Source organism: Drosophila albomicans, chromosome 3, assembly GCF_009650485.2.
Source record: "Drosophila albomicans strain 15112-1751.03 chromosome 3, ASM965048v2, whole genome shotgun sequence".
Lineage (NCBI taxonomy): Eukaryota > Metazoa > Arthropoda > Insecta > Diptera > Drosophilidae > Drosophila > Drosophila albomicans.
In genome coordinates this window covers 20,127,500-20,150,451 of record NC_047629.2, presented here as the reverse complement: position 1 = coordinate 20,150,451, position 22,952 = coordinate 20,127,500, and the positions used below count along the sequence as shown (strand labels likewise).

The 22,952-nt window shown below is 39.0% G+C and overlaps 3 protein-coding genes across 3 annotated transcripts in view; 2 read left to right on the top strand and 1 right to left on the bottom strand.

Annotated features, from left to right (window-relative positions):
- The window catches only part of LOC117571890 (transmembrane protein 170A), a 153,947-nt gene that overhangs the window by 64,900 nt on the left and 66,095 nt on the right, over positions 1-22,952 (top strand). The gene's annotated exons all lie outside the window — the stretch shown is intronic.
- On the top strand, positions 84-1,372 carry LOC117567229 (probable GDP-L-fucose synthase). The gene is made up of 4 exons (XM_034247059.2): positions 84-298; positions 358-472; positions 527-1,084; positions 1,144-1,372. The coding sequence occupies exons 1-4, from the start codon at positions 174-176 to the stop codon at positions 1,309-1,311; spliced, it is 966 nt and encodes a 321-aa protein (XP_034102950.1). The 5' UTR covers positions 84-173; the 3' UTR covers positions 1,312-1,372.
- On the bottom strand, positions 1,359-21,401 carry LOC117567226 (inactive serine protease scarface). The gene is made up of 7 exons (XM_034247057.2): positions 21,312-21,401; positions 17,401-17,762; positions 12,199-12,387; positions 3,194-4,029; positions 2,977-3,129; positions 2,653-2,921; positions 1,359-2,586 (listed from the first exon to the last, which is right to left on the bottom strand). Exons 2-7 carry the CDS (start codon positions 17,728-17,730, stop codon positions 2,294-2,296), a joined length of 2,070 nt encoding a protein of 689 aa, XP_034102948.1. The 5' UTR covers positions 17,731-17,762; positions 21,312-21,401; the 3' UTR covers positions 1,359-2,293.

Below are 22,952 nucleotides of genomic sequence, written 5' to 3'. Positions count from 1 at the left end.
TAGCGACACATCGACACTATTGTGACTTGATACACAGCTGACATTACAAAAGTGTGACCATTCGTGGAGTATGTAAACATTGAAAGCTTATTGTAATCTGGTCACGCTGCTAGTTCGCCCATCAGGCGGTTTATTTTGTTGATAAGAAAAAGTTGTGGAGTAGCATTATAATAATGAAAAAAGTGCTGGTAACGGGCGGAACAGGCCTTGTGGGCAAAGCCCTTGAGGCTATTATCAAAGAGGAACACCCCAGCGACGAGGAATGGTACTTTGCCGGCTCCAAAGATGCGGATCTAACGTGAGTTGCACGATCTTTTTATGACACAGCAAACTGTATGCGGAATGTAAACAATTTAGGAATCTGGCTGCCACGCAGACACTGTTCGATAAAGTGCAACCAACGCATGTGATACACTTAGCAGCTATGGTCGGTGGACTGTTTCACAATATGAACAACAATCTGGATTTCTTGGTAAGTCATCAATTTAGTGCTATCAAGTTTCAAGTAAATACAATGAAATTGCAGCGCAATAATTTGCTGATAAACGATAATGTTTTGCAAACCGCACACACCAAAGGCTGCACCAAGGTTGTCTCCTGCCTGTCCACCTGTATATTTCCCGACAAGACCAGCTATCCCATCGACGAAACGATGGTGCATAATGGTCCACCCCATCCATCCAACTACGGTTATTCGTATGCCAAGCGTCTGATAGACATACAGAATCATGCCTATCATGATAAACATGGGCATTTGTATACGTCGGTGATACCTTGCAACATATTTGGGCCACATGACAACTATAAGCCCGAGGTTAGCCATGTTATACCGGGCATGATTCATCGCATGCACAAGCTGCGTACCGAGCAGCCGGAAATCGAGGAGAGCGATAAGATCTTTACAGTGTATGGTAGTGGGAAACCGTTGCGTCAGTTTATCTACTCACTGGACTTGGCCAAGCTGATGATTTGGGTGCTGCGCAGCTACAACAGTGTGGAGCCCATTGTGCTCAGCGTTGACGAGTCGTCGGAGGTTACCATCTACGAGGTGGCTGAGGCTATAGCCAAGGCGTTTAACTTTAAGGTAGGCCAAAACGTACATGTGTGAGAGCTGTGACTATGTTAATTGTAATCGCGTTGCAGGGTAAACTCGTCTGTGATACGAGCAAGGCTGATGGACAGTACAAGAAGACGGCATCTAATGCCAAATTGCGAAGCTTATTACCCGATTTTCAGTTTACCGACTTTAAGCAGGCCATTGATGCCTCTGTTAGATGGTATATAGACAACTATGAGCTGGCCAGAAACTGATGACACACACACTCACACAAAAGAAAAGACAAATATACAAATACATATATATTCTAAATAATTTCTCTTTATTTAAAAATTAAATAAGAAGCTAAATTTAGATGCATAGACACTTTATACAACATGTTTAACATATACATATTTTATATATATTTACGATTTAGAGATTTACGATATAGGAAAAAGCTTTGTTTTTGTTTTTAAATAACTGTAAATCTCGGGATCGATTCAGGGATACGGTGTGTGGGTGTGGGTGTTTGTGAAGGGTGCACGGCTAAGGGGGAGATTCTTAAGCCTAGGTACGAGTAGTAAGTAAATGTAGTAGAAAAAATCGACAAAAAATTCTATACTTTTATAATCTCAATTTCTTATATGTGGGGGGATATTTTCGGGTATTCTGGATTTGTTGTTATTGTTGTCGTTCATCCGTGTATTATTGGCATTTTATATCGAGGCTTGTCCGTAGAAACTAAGACTTAAAATTAAATATTTTACAACTTTGCTGGACTTCAGTGAGCATTCGAAATACAACAGTGGAAAATTGTTGACGCTTATTTGAACTACATTATTACGATATTTATAGAAACAAAAAATAGAATTGAAATTTGCTGGCAGTTGGCAAACAAAATAAACAAGTGTGAAGTGAGAGAAGTCTAAACGGGGGCAGAGCTTGTTTTTGAATAAATTAGAAAGTGGGGACTGTCAATGATTATGATCATAGTTTATATAGTATTTTATGTGCGTGAAGTGTGTTGGTAGTGTGTGTGCGAGTGTGGTAGTATGTGTTTAGGTGGTTGTGGTGGGGTGGGGTTTGGTGGTGGAAGACTTTTCAACAGCAGTGTGCAAAAGTTGGCTAAATTAAAAATAGTTCAACTAATAAAAACGTGTGCGCAACAGTTGAGCTGTCGCTTCATGGATTTCCGCAGCGTCATTCTTTCGTTCATCCTAATCTTCATTGTCTGCTTATTACGTTGGTTACGCTCTAGAAACGCTTGAGCAGCAGCGGCTTGCTGCGATCGGCAAACTGTTGGTTAATCCATTTGATATCGGGCTTGGAGAAGCGCACTGATTGATTCTCGCCGCAGTTGGACTCTGCACTGTAGATGCCCTTGAGCTTCACATTGGAACCGCTGCCGCAAGCCAACGCGCTGCCCACATCAAATTCGCAGGCATCGAACTTGGTGGCGCTGCAGACTCCAGTTCCATCAGCTCCACAATTGCTACGCGCCTGCGTCGACGTCTCAGTCACATGCATGATGGCGCCCTCCTCATGGACTGCAAAGAAAAGTGGGATTACTTTGACATCTATTTGGATATATATCATATATTCTAAGCACTTACTTGACAGCGCCTGCTTGCCCCAGCCGGTGGTGACACAGTGCTCAGATGCTCCTGGATCCTCGTCGCTGATGCAAATGGGCTGCACATGGGTGGCGAACTCGAAACGTTTGTCCAGACGGATGATGGCCATGTCATTGGAGTTGCTCGATGGATCGTATGAGGGATGCACCTCGATGGTCTTGGCACCCGACAGCTGGAAGGGCAAAGGTTCATTGGTACTGCCCAACTCCCATTCGCCGGCCTTGATGCGCACATCGTTAACTGGCACTCTAAAGACAAAAGACAACTTAGCAAACTTCAATCTCTATGATATTGTTAACTTACCCTTGCACACAGCTGGCGGAAGTCAGCACGAATTCATCGCCAATGATGGCACCGCCGCAGAGCAGCGACTTGCTCGACTCACGCAGAATCATTGCTTGCCAAGGGATCTCAGCAAAGTTGGCATCAATGTCCTTCACACCCGTGGGCTTGGTGCTGCAAGGGAGAGTTGAAAGATTAAACTTTAAGTATAAGGATCAATTAGAGACCTTCTACTTACCGCCTGTTGCGTGTGGCACAGACTCCAGCGAGATTGACGGGCCAGGGATCAACATAGTTGGGATCGCGACAGCACTTGCCGGGAGCACCGCTCTCAGGCACCAGACAATCGGTGAGTGGCACACGGAACGCTGCCTCCATGGCGCTCAGCTGCAGGGGCGTCTCGCTCAGCACACCGATGGCATTGCAATAGTTCTCCGGGGTGCAGACCAAAGCGGAAGCGCACTTGGCAAAATGTTTGGGAACCTCTACAGCCTGGGGAGTGGGGAAGATCTGGGGCGACAGTTGATCCTCGCCGCGATAGACAGGCTTCTCATTCGAGGGCTGTGGCACACGGTCGGGCTCGTAGCGTGGTGGCTGCGTGGGACGTGGCTCGCGATGGGGAATCTCGTTAGAGGACACTGGAGGCAAATACTCGTTGGTGGGGCGACGTGTGGGCAGCGTGGGCTGTGGACGGTAGACGGGCTGAGTGGGCGCTGGCTGCGTTGGCTGTGGGCGGTAGGGTGGCTGTGTGGTCTGTGGGCGTGGCGGCAGAGTGGCGCGCGTCTGCGTCGGCTGTGGCTGATAGGTGGGACGACGTGTGGTCTGGGGTGGCAGATAATCGACCGAAGGGCGACGTGTGGTTGTTGGTGGCAGATACTCGTTGGTGGGGCGGGGAGCGGGCGCTGCTGTGGTGGGTTGTGGACGGTAGGCGGGCTGGGTGGTGCGCACGGCGGGCACGGTGGGGTTGGTGGGCAGCGGGAAGGTCTTGTCGGGCAGGTTGAAGATGTAGCCATCCTCGGTCAGCGTGGTCGATGGCATGCGGCAGCAGACCTCAGGGGCATAGCAGCGATTGGACTGTAAGAGAAAGAGAGAGAGATAGAGAGATCAGGTTAGTGCATCGATTTTGCACACAAATTAACAGCACTTGCACCACACACAACACAATACAGCACAGCACAGCGAAGCGAAGCAAAGTCGTGTTGCTGCAGTTAATGTCCGTGAGGCAGCGCATCAAATTACAGCTTGACTTGCGGCATGCTACCCGCTCATTAAACTCGCCAATGTGGCCTGTCAGTTGCTGCCTCACTCTTCTTTTTTTTTTAGCACCTATTTATTGCATGCTTCTTCATGCTGCAATCGCACAGCATTTGGAAATGTTGCATGCTGCGCCAAGTTTGTCGCCTCAGTCTTTTGTTTAATGGCAACACCTACTCACACTCATAGACCCACACTCCACACTCGATGTGTCTATTAATTTGCGTATTTATATGCCAACATCTATCTTCACAATTATGACAAACGGAAAACAATTCCAAGTCACACATCGCCGTGGGTGCGTGACAAACAAAAAAGCAAAATAAGCATAAATGATGACTAAATAAATTTTGCCGAATTTCATTTATGAAAATCCATACGAAAAGCTGCATAAATAATGTCTAGACACATTTATAGAATTAATATATATTCATCTACACATTTATATACTATATGTGTGAGCATTAACAGGTTTGTTCAACGGGCAATTAGTCAGTTGGCAAATCAAAGTGCCGCTATATCAAAATTATAGAAATTAATAAGCAAACATAATAATAGAAAATGTTTTGTTAGCGCTTGGCTGATGCTCAAATACCCTTCTGACTTAGTCATGGCGGCTTTTTTGGATTAAGTAATAGAATTATAATTATTATAGTCGATTCGCAGACAGGTTTGCTTACGAAATTAAATATATATTTGAGTTTAATGGGCTTTTAAGAGCGTAGCTGTATCATTCGTAGAATTAACTAAACATTCCTTAAATTGTTTACAATATTTCCGTCAACATTTTAATTATATGTGTTTTCTAAACTACGAATGCCCAATTAATGCGTTTTACTCTATACTATAAGTCACAGTTGATTTATGCAAGTTAAATTAGATTCAATAAAAATGCTTCTATAATGAGTTTGTTTTCAGAATTGAAATAATACAAATTTTAGATATTCAATTCTTAAACAAATTTGTAGAATTTATAATATGCTTTGATTTGAATTGAAAGAATGTATATTCTATATATTCAATTATAAAGAAAATTATACAATTTTTATAAATAGCTTATTTAGAATCAAAAGAATAGAAAAATATTGTAGAATTTTTATATGTTTTGATTTGATAAAAATCTTGTCAGCAATGGATAATTTAAATTTATTTTAATTTATTATGTAGATCCCGCTAAAAGATGCTGACAATTGTTTAACTAATTATTATATATTTCGGGTACAGTTTTACAATGTTTCTATTATTGAAAATTATCCATCATCTTGTACTCAACGCATTCTTTTTTTTTAAGACTAAAATCTGAAAGGAAATCTATGCGGTATTATGAGGCCAAGTTTCGCAAAGTTTTGTGAGTTGGTCTTGATTTTGATGCACTCTAAGTAACACCTCTGAAAGATGCAATTTATCTGCAGTTTTTATCCGTGCAGCATGTAATTTAGTTGTGTTTTTTTGTAGCCATCACATTTGCATATGGGCAATAAAGTTTGTTGTAGAATCTGAATGCTTACGCAATCGTAATGTTTACTCAGCAGCAGCAGCAGCAACAACACCCACGACAAAAGAATTGAGAGAATCGCAATGCGAATTCAGAAGAAGAAATAACGCAAATGAAAATGAAAATGAGCAAACGAAAATGAAAACGAAGACAAATTGAAACCGATCCCAGGCGGTGGCTTGCTGAGGCTCTTCACACGGCCGAGTTGTCAACGAGCGCGACCTTCTGTTTTATTGTTTCGCGCAATTTGTAACTCATAATTCAAGAGGCAGCCGACAGACGAGAGAAGAGAGAAGACAGCAAACAGCAGCAGACGGCAGCAGCTGATCTTGCTACTGCGGGGCGTGTTAAGTGTTGTTGCTGGGAACCGTGCAACAACAGCAAATAATGTGCACATTTGTCAAAAATTAAGCGAAAAGCGAATGCGACATCTGGCGAGATTTGCCTGACCTGACAAATTAATAATTATAATTAAATGGCGAATGTGCTTCCGTTCCAAGGCAACAACAACAACAATTGCGACTTGTGGTTGTCCTTCCGCGCTAGCAGTTCTTCCCTCTTAATTTCTTATCATTATCATTAGCCTGACCCTCTGGCATAATTTTCATCAATTAAGGCGCTAATCAAATGTTATCTTAATGTAGACATCATTCACTGCACATTGATCGAGAGGCGCACGCATTAAATTTTATGTAATACATGTTATCATTAAGTCTGCCACAGCAACAACAACAACTGGTCATATATATATTGTTTTTTTTTTATTATGCTTTTGTTGCCGATCAATGACAAGTCTGTAGCAGCCAGCAGCCCTCCACCTGATGCGCTCTCCTCCTCTGTCCCTGTCTCTGCCTTTGCTTATGATCAATCATTTTGCAGCAGCCAGATAACAACAGCGACAACAACAACAGCAACAACAATGACAACGACAACAACAGCGACTGCTTGTACAGGCGACAGCTAAAATATGTAATCGCCAGCAACAACAATGACGCCAAAATGCTTTTAATAAATTTTGTTGGCCATACAACTTGTACGTTGTCCACGATTGTTGCTGTTGTTGTTGTTGTTGCGGCTTGTTTTCTGTGTACGCTGCAATTTGTTAATAATGTTGCAATTACAATAAGTATATGAAATTTTATGAAATTTATTTTAATGTCATTGCTAAGCATCGGACAGCGAGCCCAGCTCAGCTCAGCACAGTAAGCAAGGTACCCAAAAGGAACGAATGAAAAATAAAACAAATGACTTAGGTAACGAACTGACCAAGACTAAATGACACTTGCCTAAAGATAAACTGAGAAGGTAATTCATAGCTTAGTTCTTATAATTGCTTATAATTCCCTTAAAAAGAGAGCTCGATAAAAACTTATAAGATTTGTAATAATAAGAGACAAATGTTGAAACTAAGTCAGATTAATGTCAAATTTTATAGGTTCGGTTCAGACTTTTTAAAGAATTATAATAATAATAGACAAATGATTAAGCTAAGACAGATTAATGCACAATTTTATAGCTGCTTTCGTATTTTCTTTAACTGCATCAGAAGTGTATTTAAAATTCTTTATACTTATGCCTCAAATAAAATTAACTTAGTACAATTAATGTTCTACATATTTGTAATGGAATTTTTAATTAATGTGATTAATTTTTGTTGTAACAGCTCTGTGCAGCTTATACAATTTATTTGAAATATTCTTCAAAAGTTTTTATGAATTTTTGAGTGCTGCAAATCACCGCTAAGTAAATTCTGTACCCGCACATAGTTTGCAGATTAATCTTGGCTTTTTGTGGCTAGTGTCATTAGCGTAATCTGTAATTGAAACCTTGCAGTTAAACTTTTTGGCGAAAATGTCAAGTGATCAGCTTGCACCTTATGTTAAATTGAAATTTATGACACAAATGTTTCAGCGGCAACACGAAATTGTTTTTTATGACAGCGCTAATGTGGCAAATACCATCAGTTATAAATTCCTTGCATCTTCTTGTTGCAACTTCTTCTGAAGTCGTCGACAATTTATGCGCCTATAAAAACAACAAATTTTTGTTGATTCTTTTTTTCTGTTGTTGTTGTTGCTTTGCTTCTTTTATGTGCTTTTTGCTTAGAGTTTTGCTTTTGTGTCCGGCCCTGAAGTGCATATTTGATGGCGCAAGTTTGTCGCTTAAGTCTTTTGTTTATGCATGCAAAACTCACAACGGCTTCTAACGCATACATAAATAATGCAACAACGCCTGTAAAATTTGTTAATTTATCGCGCGATCCAAGTGGATGGCAAATAAATTCAAACGAATTGGACGAGCTCAAAGAGCTATTAATTATGTGTCCAATGGACGACGCCAAAGTGTCATTAAAGACTCATATAAATTATGCTTGCTATGTTTATCTCTCTCTATGTGTGTGTGAGTGTGTGTGAGGGTGTTTGATTCTATGTTTATTTTACATAAAACAGAAAATCATAGATAATCAAATGCATGCATTTGGCAGTCACAACGATCAATAACAATATTAATAATGTTAATAATAATTATGATTGTGCCCAAGTCAAAGACAGCCAAAAGAAACAAAAACAGCTACAAAACAATAAAATACGAACAACAAAAGCAACAACAAACAAATGTTAAACGCTGTCAACGACTGGCCCGTTGTCAGCTCCCACTCCCTCCTCCATCTCCATCTCCGCCTTCGTCTACGCTTCCAACTCTGTTTCTTTGGCTGTCGCCCGACTACGACTACGACCTAGACCTTGGATGTTGTTATAGTCGTCGTCATCGTCATCATAATCATTACGATTATCATTATCGTCGTCAGCATCGTCATTATTATTATTAACATTATTATTGCTCTTGCCGTTGTCGTTGTCGTTGTTGTCTCTGCATGCAGTCGGCGACATGCTCTGTTTGCTGAGTTAGCCTTTTGTTGCTGTTGTTTTTTTGTTGTTTTTTGTTTGCTTCTTCTCATGTTTTGTCTTACAGCTCACAGTTTATTTTTGTTAATTTTTTGTGTTTTTGTTTTGTCTCTTCAAACTGTCAGCTTGCTGGCTGACTGTCCAGTAAAAGCTGAAATAACGCAACATTAACAGCTGGCAAATCTGTCTTAAAGACAAAAAAAAAAAACCAAAACACTGCCTAATGCATGTCAAGTGGAATGCTAGGTCAGGCTTTTGCTTAATGGACATGATTTGCACAGATTTCATTATGAGCTCGGCTTCCTATTACTGTCGAATGTTGTAGGCAAATTATGATGATGCTTAAGGTCTATTTTGTATCCTCAATTTATAGGTAAGGGTCAGTCATTAGCCTAAATTTCTAGAGTTGTTTTTAGGGCACTAGGAAAAATTAGTACTTGATTTAATTGCTTTTTAATTTTTCCTGCTTTTAATATTTCTTCTTCATTGCCTACATCAATAATTGTAGAATTAGGTTAATAAACTTATCTTTTAAAACGGTTTAGCTTAAAATATTTAATTACTGTTTTAATATATTTTAAATCGATTTCAAAAATAAATATCAAAGTAATGCAACAACGTGAAACTGAAAGTAATCTAAAATCGCTTACAACTGAAATGCATTTTCGAACGCAATCAAAAAGCTGATTGAAAACCTTTAACATTAAAATGAGGCCCGATAATTTTCCGAAAGTTGCTGCAAGCTTTAAGCTACTTATCGCCGTGGCTGGTTGGCTGGATGTCTCTCTATAAATATCTGTTGGGGTTGCAATAAATTGCCTCGTACATAATTTACTATGTATAATGTCAATAAACAAGGTTTAAACAGAGCTTAAAAATTTGTCAAAGTTGCAAGTGTTAAACCGGCTCGGGAAAAACATTTCGTTTTACATAAATTACGCTCGAACTGGAACTAAACTTAAAAAGAAAAAAAAAACAAGCATGGAGATTAAGATTGGGGAAGCGGAAGGGGAGGGGGTTAAGAAGAAGTGAAGTTCACGCAATGTTCGGCATGTTACAAAATGTAAAACATGCAACATGCACAGCAGCTTAAATGATAAATGGCCATAATGAAAATATGCGCCATAATCATCAGCATAATTATAGCAGACATCCTTTGGCCTGGCGAATCGCATCCATTAAGGTTGCTGCAAGTGTTATCAATCAGCTTGGCAAATGCTGATGCTTAAGGTCAGCACACTCGGTCAATATCCGATATGGAGAGCAAAGCCGTGTGGCATGTGGCATGCGCTGGTATGTCTGTTGCATGTAAACATTAATTGATCAGATATGCGCATTACAAGAGCGACGAAGAGAGCGATGTGAGCGAGTGATGTCTGGCCTAGGCCCACTCTCCAAGTGCCCCATATTGAGTAGACTTTATATAGTAATGTAGCACATGTTGTCTGGCAACTGTGTGGAGGGGCAACAACGACCTTGCAACGTTGCATTCCGCGCATTTTTCACTGTTAAACTACTTAAGTTATTTCTGCCTCTTCGCACTCTTGTAAATTAGGGGGAATACTGCGTTGCCCCAACTGGTTCAGCGAGCAGCGATGTTGTTGTCCCCAGCGTGCATTTTGTAGCATGCCACGCAATTGGCGTCAATGCCTGCATAACTTAACGAGTTCGAGGCACTCTTTTTGGGTGCGTAATTGTCGCTCCCTTCCCTTCCCTTTCCTTCCCTTCGATTCCCTTCGACTTCGGCTCTTTCTCCGTGCTGGGCAAATTATGAGGCTGTGGCCCACCGAAATCAGAAAACAGAAAAACATCAGCTAAGTGAAACGATTTCAGTTTGCAGTTTTACTTAAGTGCGTGGCTGCAGCAGCAACTTGGCTGCTGCTGCAACATAATTCACTTGCTTTTTTGCGTGCAACAACTGCTACGCAACTGACCCGTTTTGTTGGCCGGTTGCATGTAAACAAATTATGCAATTGCAATGCCAGCGATCAGCATTCAACGTTCAACGTTCAGCGCCATCTCCGTATCAAGTCTCATCGCGCCATCTCGCTCTCTTCCTTCTCTCTCGCGCTCTCTTTCTTGCTGGTTGTATAGCCATCTCACTCTCTGATTATTCTGGTAGGCCGTAATTTAACACTTTTTTGGCTTGAATGCATTTTATGCACATTACTTCGTAAGTTCAACTGCATTCCATTGCTTGATTGCCACTTGACGGCATCAAGTTCGTTGCCTGAGTCTTTCGTTTTGACATTGCCACTGACTCCCGACGCCCGCTCTTACTACATCTGTCGCCGTCTCTCTCTATCTCTCTCTCTGTCGCTGGCAATGTCATTGCAAATACGAGTACAAGTAAACCAGATACTTTTGCATGGCACTGTATGTTAATCACATCGCATCGTTGCTTCGGGCAACCACGAATTTTTCTTTCTTGCTTATTTCATGCACGAAATTATTCTAAAATTTTTGAACTGAATACAAGATTCAACCGCTGCATGCAATTGTCTTTTGCGGTAGCAGCATTTATTTGCATTTATTGTATGAAAAGTTCGTAGTTGAAGTTTTCTCTTGAAAGCAACGTGGCATAAATTTTGACAATATAATAAAATTTTCAAAATACATTTTTAAAGCAAATGAAAATCGATTTTTGATCGAAATGCCGAATTCAGTTAAATTACAAATTTGATATTTTGTTACGGATTGAAATTGATAAAAGAAGAAAAAATTACGAACTCGTCTAATTTGTTAAAATTTAAGATATAATAAGATATAATAGACATTTTCAGAAATAGTAGAAATACTCTTTACTGTTGCTATTCAATTTGCCACATCAGAAATTACAAACATAATAAAACTTTTTCACTTCTAGCATTACAATAAATGCAAAATAAAATCTACACTTCAAAACTGAATGGAATGAGACAAAGCTTATGGAAGCCGGAATAATCTGCTGTTCGCGTTGGAAATTTGAGTTGCCGCTCCTCGCAACTCCCACATGAAATATTTAGTGTTGACTCATGTCTGAGCAAATTCTATGCGCTGTCATGTCGGATTTGATTTCAATCTCGCAAACAATTCGTCATTCTCAGCAGCAGCAGCAGTCGAAGAAAAAGCAGATCAAAACGTGAATGCAATTTGTATCTACTTAGGCAACAACAAGATCGACAACAAAAGAATATTTTTCGTCTCAAAATGTAAACTAATTGTGTGCTAATAAGCTGCAACTCGTCGTTGTTGTTGTTCGTTTTCTTAATAGCTGCTTGTGAAATGTGCAACGATTGCCGTTCAACGGTAGCTTCGACTCTGAATCTGAATCCGACTCTGACTGTGGTTCGGTGGAACGCTTTGTTTTCGGGGCATCTCTCATCATTGGCACATCAAAATGCGATTTTATGCAGTTGCTACGTTTGTTTTTCTAATGGTTTTTCCTCTTCTACGTCTCGCATCGCTTTTGATACGCTAATGATTATTTCTTTCTTTAGGCAGACTTTTTGTATCTTGCACAACGTGAGCCAATTAAACGGTTTAAAGCTGACAAATTTGTCTTCATTTTTTGTGTGTTTTATTTTTTTTTTTTGGGAGACAACTTACCCCTTGCTTTTTCACATAGTTGATGGCGCTGATTTCGCCATTGCGACAATCTTGTGGAGCCACACAATCGGAGTCACGTGGACAGGTGGCAAATGGTGTAGGTGTGGTTGTTGTCGTCGTTCTTCTGGTAGTCGTTGTCGTTGGTGCTGGACGGTAGGTGCAGCAAATGTTCGACTCGGGACTGCAGTTCTGTAAAGTGAAGATACAAGTTGCATCAAGTTAATAAATAATCTAGATGAAACGGAAAATTTTTACGGTGTATTTTAAACTACAAGAAATAATTCAAGTAGAAGATATTAATTCTTTAGAAGTTCAATTTGTAATCAAATAGTTGCAAGATTGTGAGATACATCTATTTGGTGTATTTTGAACTATTAGAAATACTTTCTATAAATAAAAAGTATTAATTCTTCTAAAGTTCAGATTGTAATGAAATAGCTTTTAGATTAAAATATTTATTTATTACTTGCATTATGAACTACAAGAAATACTTCGTAATAAATAAAAGATATCACTTTACAGCTCAACTTGTATTTAAATTGCAACAAGATTAAAATATAATCAAATATATATTTTTAAATATATAAGAAAAATTATTGATTCCTTTTAAGTTTAAAATCTAATCAATTTCTAATGACTGCATCTGCAAAGTAGATTTTAAATCCTTTATTGCACTACATGTAATCAAATGACTGAGGCAACAAACTTGTTTCTACTTACAACACTAATCCGCTTTATATTATATATTACGCTACACATCTAGTTTTATAGAGCAAAAAAACAAATGACTGCAGCAACGAACTTGACAAATGCGAAGTGTAGCTTTGTGGCCGAGCTTAGTGTCCAGTTGCCTTGTCGCATAATCAATCAATGTGTTTTAGTAGCCACGTACTTGACCAACACTGTTAGCCATAAAGTTGCCACTCGTTGGCATCGGCATTAATTAAGCGGCCTAAACGATCGTTGACGCCGCTGTCGCTGCCACTGCGACTGCAATTGCGACTCTTCTTGTTTGCTGTTGTTGTTGTCAACAAGTGCTGCCGCCTCTGGCAAAAGGTCAGCAGCCATTGCAGTTGCATAAATGATGTGTTAAAATAATGTCCAAACATGCTGCATGCCTCACATGGCTGCCCAACTGCCCCCTGCCTCCCTCTTCACATGTTCTTGTGCTTTGCTAATTTTCATAGTTTTAATTCGTTTTTCTTTCTGTTTTGTGGCATTGCTGCATTCGCATTGAACTTTGCCGCCTTCGTTCAACGGTTTTACGATGTTCTAATGGAACCTTCGCAACGCCTCGGCCAACTAATTTGCTTGCCTCTGTTGCTGCCACACTGGCAACAATTGCAAATTAATAACGATAATAATAATGATGTTATCTGCGCTGAGGTTCAACAGTTCAAGTATGCCCAAGGTGTTCTTCACAGTAGCCAAAGGCGTTCTAGCTGTTGTCGCTGCAAATCAATTAACTTGGTCAATTTGGCCGTGCGACTCTTTTAAATGCTGCTGCAGCATACAGCATTCAACATAATCATGGCTAAGTCCATCAATTGAGCCATTAATCTTAATTGAGCTTATTTCCTAGGCAAAAAACCAGTTCATATTCTTTATTTAGTATATCAATCAAGCTGCTTATTGGTCGCTTCTCGCTCGCTCTCTATTTAAGCCAAATTGATGGCTGCCTAATTTATGTTCACATTTTACAGTCACAAAAACCAACACATAGTTTTTTTTATATATACATATATATAACGAACCGATCGGCCTTGACTAATAAAAATTAAATAATAAAAATGGAAAAAATCACAGCTACTCACTGGGCACGCTCAGAAATAGTTAACGCACGTTAAAACAAGAATTTCTTGTCAAGAACATCGAAGTTCTACTCTCGATAGGGCCAAATTCCCATTTGCATGGTAACAATCAATGCGAACATTGAATCGTGCCAACGAACAGCTTTATGATGATGATATATATGAAATGGCAAATCAAATGGCTGTAAAGCACTCTGTTATTTATAAGCTTGGCTTTAATTGAAAGTAAGTCGCAGCCTCAGTATGCAAATCGAACTCGTTTATACGAAGAACACAACACTCGAAGTGTTCGACATAATGTTGACTACGCATTTAAGAGTTAAGTTACTGTTTAAAATTTACATTACATAAATTTGTATTATATATAATTTGCACAATTATAATTTGTATTCTCATTATAATACATTTTATGAATTGAAATATAATCCGAATTAAGTGTTAGCATAACTAGTTTACACGATCAAGACATAAAATGCAATGTTATACATAAATTGATTATTGAGCTCTTTTATTGCGTCACACTTCACAGTCGCTCTTATGATAAGTTTTTCAACTTGAACTTGCCTGAACGCATAACTTGTTTATGCCAACAAAAGTCAACTATTCATGACAAGTGCGCACGTGTAAGCGAGAGTTACGAGTATTCAAAACTATTCTCGTCCAACCGGATGAGAAACCGCGTTCGCATTCGCATTGGCGTTCTGGATGTGGATTTTTCGGAGTTTGAGTCTGGGTTGTTAAACCCTTAAACAAACGGAACATGCGACGTTCTAGACGTAAATCTCAATCCACGAAAAATGAGATAAAAATAACTAATGCTTAATAATAATCACAGCCGCGATTTGACATCATCATCGTGCTGGGAATTATTTATTTTCGTTTATTGTTTTTTTTATTCGCTGTTTCGTATTTTATTTTAATTACGAGTGTGCGCAAAAATTTGTCTGTCGAGCAAATATTTGATTGCTTGTTTGACTATTGATTTAAGAGCTTTGGCACGCCGAGTGCTAACAAAAACACAAAAACAATAAGAATAATAATAATCAAATCAAATAATAACACGCGATGCGATAATGAAAAGAATTCGCAATGAAGATCGTTGAAGCATTCCGATGACCAAAATTGTTTTGCCGTTTAGCATTTGCCTGTGAATTGTTGAGGAAATGCAAACAGTTTAGTCAGTTCAATTTTTGTCAACCTGCTCCGTTTGGACTCTATGTCAAAGTCAAGTTAACAGACAGCGACAGCAGCACCAGCAGCAGCTGGTTGGTAGTTGTTTGGCTCGTTAGCTCGTTTACCCAATTTGGCCAACAGATAGCTGAGTCAGAGTCAGCGAGGGACGCCCACGCGACCAGTGTTTGCCTTATGATTAAGTTTTTGTTTTTTTTTTGTCTATTCGAATGGCCAGACAACAAGTTGACTCAGCAAATATTTAGCCAATAGTTTGATGCTAGTTTGCCGATATGGTTTTGATTGATTAACATTTAATTAATTTAATTGCTAATTGAAGCTCAGCTCAGCTCAAATCAAATCAAGCTCAGTGAGCAAACGTGCAATCAATTAATTTAATCATTCAACAGCTTCGATCATCCGCGATATCTCAGTTCGATTTCTAAATATGTCTATTAATCGTTGTGTTCTCACACACACACAATTTCCAGGTTCATTGCTCTGAGCTCCACTCCACTTCACTCCAAATTGCCTCAACTTGTCTACATAAGCTGCCCATTTTGGCACGCACTAAATTAAGCCTTATTAGCTACGGCTCATCAACATCTCGCTCTCTCTCGCTCCTTTGGTCTGCTTTGCACATATTTATATTCTATGAGTTCATTTCATTTGATTTCTTTTACTTAAATTACGTTTTATATTTTGTTAAACACTGCTGCTAATTGATTATAAGCTTAATTTATTATATCATTTTTGGCTGCTCATTTGAAATAAAAACAACGATCAGTTTTGATAAGTCTCCACTTGGGTGTTTATATAAATTATTATTGCAGTATTTCTAGTGTCAAAAGCGAGACGGTGTTTAAGATTTATGGTTAGTAAATCTCATTGAAATCTGATTTTCTTTGGCAACTTGCATTCTTTTAATTTGCTAACAAAGCTGTTAAGTTTAAAAACATCTGGTTAACCTGACAACATAATTGAGAACAATAATATTCGTACTCTTTTGCGTTAATTTTAAGAAGAATAATAGAACAGGTTATTTAATAGAGTATTTCCTAGTCAAGACAATCAATTATCTGCAAAAATTCTTAGGCCTATAGAATTCTGCAAACAGAAATAATTTGTACAATTCTACATTTCAAAAACTGTGAAAATTGAAGATCTATATCATCACTTCTTTTTGAAAAGATTATTAATGCATAGTTTTATTCTATTAATTTTTTAAACGAGAAAATCTATTCTCCGATATATATTCTTATTTATCTTCCTTTGCTCTTCCTACAACATATTTCTTTGCCGTTTACTTATCACATTCTTAGGCCGCGTCCGTAATTAAGTTTGTCATCAATAAAATTGCATTTGTTGTTATTTCGAGTTGCCAAACTTGTCGCCGTTGGTCAATGGGTCAAATGTGCACTTGAGGCGATCGTTGCAGAGTCTCGGCTGCAGCCAAACATATCGTCTTCAATAATTTTTAATTAAAAAACATAATTCAGTTGGTTTTGCAATATATAAGCGCAAAATAAAATGCATAGTTTATGTGCAAGCTCATTCGATAGGCACTTCAAAATAGCATCAAGTTTGTTGCCTAAGTCTTTTGTTATTTGGGGTTTTTTGTGCCGAGTCAGGAAGCAAACCGAAACTGAAAGGGTTTCACTGACGCGCTGATTCGCTGTTTTTTTTTTGTGGGGCAGGTGCATCAATTGTTGTTGCTGTTATGTTATTTATGTGGCCAAAAAAAAAAAATTGAGCACAACTGTTGCGGCATTTACATAAATTTCTTTTTCGCGGCGCGGCAATTAAACATGAACTTCACTTTTTATTTCGGCTGCGCGAATATTACGAAATGAAGCCATCCCTCAGCCCTCAGCCCTCAGCTGACAAACCGGAAAATAACGGTAACGATGCAGCAGCAGAAATGCTGATCAGATCGAGCTAATCAAGCGCATTGCCATATTTTCAACATTATCCGGCCGTAGACAGGCTTTTAATATTGTTTTATTTTTATTTTGTTGTTGCTTTTGTCTGCTTGCCGGCAGCAACAGCAGCAGCAGCAGCTTGTCAAGCGTCTGCCACAATTTACTCGTATATTTCATGAATGTCTGGGTAAAACCAAGACAGACAGACACAATCAATGCGCATTATGCAATTGACTAGCCAATCCCCCTTCCTCTACCCATCCCCTTCCCTTGCCCATCGCTTTCATTCAGTAGCTTACCTGAATCTTTGGCAGCTGCTGACTGTAGTAGCCATTGATGCACTGATCCTGGCGCACACATTGCTGTCCGTTGCCGCACTTGAGTTGCTCCAGCGGAGGCAGATATGTCGGCGCCTGGAATGGCGATGCCTGTCGACTGATGACCGCATGGTGCAGGAAGACATTCGATGCGGGATTCACGGAGTAATGTGTTTCGGGTTGCTCTTTGATCTCGTTCTGGTATTGGCCATTGAGGAACATGTTCGTATTGTAGTTGGCATTAACGGCATCGTGCATGCCCAGCACCAGCAGCGTGGCCAGTGGCAGCATTAGGTTTCGAAACCGCGACATAATGTTTGATGATTTGATTTAAAGATTGTACTCTGCAAATGGCAAAAGTTGTAGAGAAAATATGAGTAAACATTAACATAGGGAAATTCACAATTACAGTATTGAGTAATTTAAACATAACTTAGTTTAAATTTGCTTAAAGAAATTTTGAAAAAAGGTGAACTAATTGAGTGTTGAATGAAAAAAAAATAAGTAGAAATAAATATAGGAAAGTTTATAATAACAAAATTAAAAAATTTAATTCTGTTTGTTTTTAATACAACTTGAAATGAGAACCTTATAATGAAAATTATTGAATATTATTAGATGGTCTGAATATAGTTTAAAATTGTTGAAATAAATTTAGAAAAAATATTTAATAATCGGGCATTGAATTGATTTAATTTTAATGTATTTAATGTTGACAACATAAAGAAATGGAATGCATAATTTAAAATATTTAAATAACATTAAAGTATTCGATTCATGTTGATTTAATTTTTGCTATATCATTGAAAAAAGATTACTTTCTGTTCCCAATTTTAAATTGATTAATTTTTGCATATATTCGCAGTTGACAACAGTGAGAAAACTTCAGTAAAATATTTTTAACCATTCTGATTTGAAATTGTGTATATTGGCAGTTAAATTATACACAAAATATTAAAATTACATTAAAATATTTCTATACAATTTTCGAATATAAACTGTTGACAACACAGCTAAAATTAAGTTATATGGATATATAAATTATTTATTTGAGGAAGTGAGTCGCACATTTTGAGAATCTTCTAGCTGTCAAATTAATTTGTATATTGCTGAAATTCCTGAATATTTTTCCCAACAACAGCTAAAAATAGAACTGTGAACTAGCTTTTCTACTTGTTAAGCTTGAGAATGTGCTGACTAAATCCGTCAGCAATAATAACAGCTGGCGATCAAAGTTTGTCGCTGTGATTGTTGTTGTTGTTCAAGTTGATCGTCATCAATGAAATGCAAAATATCGTGATGACATAATTTCGCAACAGGAACGTATGAAAATGCCATAAAAGTGCACGCGCCGGATGCCCCGAAGACGATGAGACGACAACGTTAAGAGGCAGCAGCAGCAGCAGCAAACAGCCTACACGCTGTGCTTGCAACTGTTGCTGCAGATCGCCAGCTATGGCAGCAACAACAACTTGGTTAACACGGCAAATGGCACTTGCTGCTGCTGCAGCTCGACAGACTGTCTGACTGGTGGCCAGTCGGAGTCGGAGTCTACTTTGGGTGTCTGTTAGCCAGCCTTTTGGGCGCTTGTCTACAAGTTGTTTGCGCAAAGGAATTTCAGAAGTCCAACTCGTTTTGGCCAAACAGACTTCCGAAAACTGGCCAAAGATATGCCCAAGACTTGATATGTACAAGTCTACGAAATATATATATAGATAGTATATGTTTAATCACATTATTGTTCGCCCCCTGCGCAGCGGCTGCTGTGCAATTTGTCAAAAGATTCTAAGTCAGATAAATTACAAAGCCAAGCGACTGCTGTTGGAGTTGATGTATCTGTTGGATACGTCTAACTAACTGTCCGTCTGTGTGTCTGTCTGTCTGTCTGTTCATCCGTCTAGCTGCTTGTCTGACTGTCTGGCTGCCTCTTTGTCTATTTTGTCGATTCATTAAGGCATTTGGCCAAGCGGTTTGGCCGCTTGGATTACGCAAAAAAAGAGACGCAACGTTTGGTCAAAGTTCTCAGCGTCTCGGATTCCCTCTTCGTGGCGGCTGCGGCGGCAATTTCATAATTGATGGCAGCTGACAAGTTAGCGTCTAAATTGACAAACTTGATGTTGATTCATTTGCATTTTGCGTTTAGTCGATACGCGCAGTTTCAATTTGTTTGGACAGGACGTATAAGTAGCTAAGTGCTGACAAGAGACAACTGACAACAGATAAACAGACAAGTGACATCGAAGTAGTCGCAGACCTGTTTAGAACACACAGAGTTGGCTAAATCCTGAATGCTGACTCAAGAAAACAAACAAGAGTAGATTTACATTTGAAAACATAAACAAGATTTAGAACTAAACCAAACACATTTGATTTTCGGTGGGATGCGTGCGACATGAGTCAATGCTATAAATAACACCCTACGACAGCGTGTATGGCACACAAACAGATATATGTAGATGTAGATATCGATATGGATATGCTTGGATATAAATAAAAACAAATCACAATTTGTTGGTTTTTACCACAACAAATCGCAGTTTGCTGCCAATTTGCATAAAATATGTTATGCGATTTTTTGTTTTCGTTTGTTTTTTGTGTGTGTGTGTGTGATTTTGCGCTCATTAAAAAGCTGGCAATTTGGCGAGTTTCTAATACTTTCTCTCTAGTATAAAATATAATAAGGCGCTCAGAATTGACGCTTTGCTTTGCGCTCTCCCTCGCTCTCGCTTCAAAAATCTCTGATTGATGCGCAGATTCATAATTGGTTGGGGAATTCTCCCGCCTCGAGGCGGACGTTTCGTATGAAAAGTCTCATTGACACACATTTCGATGTGAGGCGCTGCGGCGGGGGTAAAATTGATGGACATGGCGAAACAAAAGACTTAGGCAACGAACTTGATTGTTTGCTTGCGCTTTTTTCTCTTATTTTGATCAATTTAGTATTTAATTTTTTTTTTTGTTTTGTGGTGTTAGAACAACCAAATAAACTAACTACAGAATTGCTAATGAAATGCAGCACATTAATTCAGTGTGCTTTGTTTTGACTTGTCTACTACACGGACATATGAATGCGGACGTTCTAATGGCCAGTGGTGATTCCAGTGGTTCTAGTGGTTCTGCCTGGACATACAAATACATATGCAAATTTGTTTGACTAAGCTGCTGCTGCTGCTGCTGGAAAGTATGTGACTTCCGTCTATGTGTGTTTGGTTAGCTCTTAAGCTGTTTGGATTCTGTGCCTGATTTTTCACATAAATTAAAATAAGAAACAGCAAATGTTTGTCTACTTCTTCTTCTTCTTCTGATGCTGCTACTGCTGCATGCAATTTTGCAACAACGGCGCAAAGTTCAGATCGCATCTCTAGCAAATAAATTTCAAGTGAGTTAAACACAATGCACAGCCAAGACAGGCAGACAGACGGACGGACGGACGGACGTTGGCTAGGTAGCTAGGGATTGTGACTACTAGTGCAACTGTGTGGTTGGCTGAATCAATCAAACCATCCATCAATCAATCAACCGCAAATGAATTTAATTTTCAACCACAAAACAAAAGTCACGGCACAATTTACGGTTCATTTCGGTTGCAATGACACTGCAAACACTGAGAGGGCACAAAATATGTGTCTATGTGTATGTGAGTGTGGGTGTGTATGTGTGACTTTTTATAGATAGAAGATATCTTCCATATCCTTAGCAAAGCTCAAAATATAGTTAGTTATGCTTTATACTAAATATCCTTTGGGCCTGGCACTTGTCACTTGTTCACAAAATTGCATCACAAAGTCTTTAAACTTTAGAGTTCGTTTTTAATATAATTTTTATATTTAATATTTTTATTCTTTATAAATTGTCTCTGTTTTTGGTAAATTAGGTTATGTCTGAGCACTCACTTAAATATTTTTGTATTTTGTATTTAGTGTTATTTGGGTAACTCGCACAAAAACTGAACGATTTGGAGAACGCACGTACAACTTCAATACTTCAATATGATTGTGAATATTTTTACCAAGTTCGTCGTTTTTATATGCGGCCCAGCAAACGTTCAGAAGCGCCAGCGTCGCCGCCAACGTCGCAGCTTCTGACGCGCAGCACCCAAGCCACACAGCGAAACACAATAGTTTGACGTCGACGTCGACGCCGGCGTTGGCGCTGCTGTAAGATGCGAACAAGTGGAATTAAGCAGAAGACGACAATAACAAAACAGCAGCAACAAGCAGCGTAGCATCTGCTGACGCCAACGCCAAAGCTGCTGCTGCTGCGCTTCTTGCTCACTTTCGTTGGCAGCGCGCACACTCTGCTGCTGCTCTCAGCGAGAGAGCGGCTGAGGAGCAACTGTGCGAGAGAGCAAGATCTCTTGCCAAGTGGCAACGCTGGTGACTCGATGGCTCGATGGTTGACTCTAGTGCGGGCGTGCAAGCTTAAACAGAGCAGCGACTGACGTCTGATGGGCAGCAGAGGGGGCGTAGCAGAGTGAGCGTTTCTTGGTCTTACGACTATTCTGAAAGTCTTTCCGCTTTGTTGTTGCCTTTTGTTTTAGTGTATTCTGTGGGCTATTTTGCATTTTCGAGTGGAATTTTAAGACCAGCAGCTAATTGATTTTTTGTTTGTTTGTTGTTGGTTTTGCAGTTGAAAGAATTAGGCAAATATAAGTAGTAGTATTTTTGTTTTATTATGATTATTCGTATTCTATACGGTAGGTAATTCAATTTAATCAAACAGGCAATTTGTCAAATAGCTAAAATATTTTTGCAAATCTTTTTGTCTATGCCCGCAGTTTCCTTTTTAGCGGGGGATTTTATTATTATTGCGATACTACTATTTACTTTATACACGCAAAAAAGTTTGTTGGCTGGGAAACAATTAAATTCCAACGCATTAAAGGCTAGCAATTAATGCCGCTAACAAAATCCGGGTAGATGTTCTAACCGAAACGTCACAGACAACATCGCAAAGTCATTGCCACATTTGTTTAACAGATATTCAGAGAGACGGAGAGAGACATGGCTGAATCATAGGCAAACATTGGACAGCCACCAGTTGTTGATGATGCTCAGAAATGCGAATACTTTAAACAAGATAAACAAAACAATTAATTAACAAAATTAAATATTGATCATGATGCCTGGCCAAGACATTCGCAACAAAAAAATAAATAATAGCCACAAAAAATAAAAGACAGTGTCGGAATCAAGTCAAGAGACCCAGTTGAACAACACGAAGCATGGAGAAATTAAGCTACCAACTTGAAATATATTGTTAACCATGTGGTATCAACTGAAAAACCGTAACACACCAATTTATGTTGCAATCGAAATTTAATACAATTTGTCTTCCGACTGGATTCGTAACGTTTTTAAGGCCTCGCTAATTATAAATCGGTGGCTTTTTGCATGTGCCAAAAAGCAAAGATGAGTTTTTTGATACGCTACGCTTATCACTTGCTAACAATAAATGGTTAATTGATGACAATTTAATGAGGTCATTCAGGGGGGTTTTATAGAGCGTTCTGCTTGATTTTTGCCAACCAAGTT

What these genes read in the sequence shown, in the direction of transcription:
- LOC117567226 (XM_034247057.2), bottom strand. Translation starts at nt 17,730, where the DNA reads ATGTCGCGGTTTCGAAACCTAATGCTGCCACTGGCCACGCTGCTGGTG. An exon ending in AGCAGCTGCCAAAGATTCAG is followed by an intron (nt 12,388 to 17,400) that starts GTAAGCTACTGA and finishes TTCACTTTACAG; the next exon opens with AACTGCAGTCCCGAGTCGAA. An exon ending in TCCGCCAGCTGTGTGCAAGG is followed by an intron (nt 2,922 to 2,976) that starts GTAAGTTAACAA and finishes TTTTGTCTTTAG; the next exon opens with AGTGCCAGTTAACGATGTGC.
- LOC117567229 (XM_034247059.2), top strand. Translation starts at nt 174, where the DNA reads ATGAAAAAAGTGCTGGTAACGGGCGGAACAGGCCTTGTGGGCAAAGCC. An exon ending in ACAACAATCTGGATTTCTTG is followed by an intron (nt 473 to 526) that starts GTAAGTCATCAA and finishes ATGAAATTGCAG; the next exon opens with CGCAATAATTTGCTGATAAA. An exon ending in CCAAGGCGTTTAACTTTAAG is followed by an intron (nt 1,085 to 1,143) that starts GTAGGCCAAAAC and finishes ATCGCGTTGCAG; the next exon opens with GGTAAACTCGTCTGTGATAC.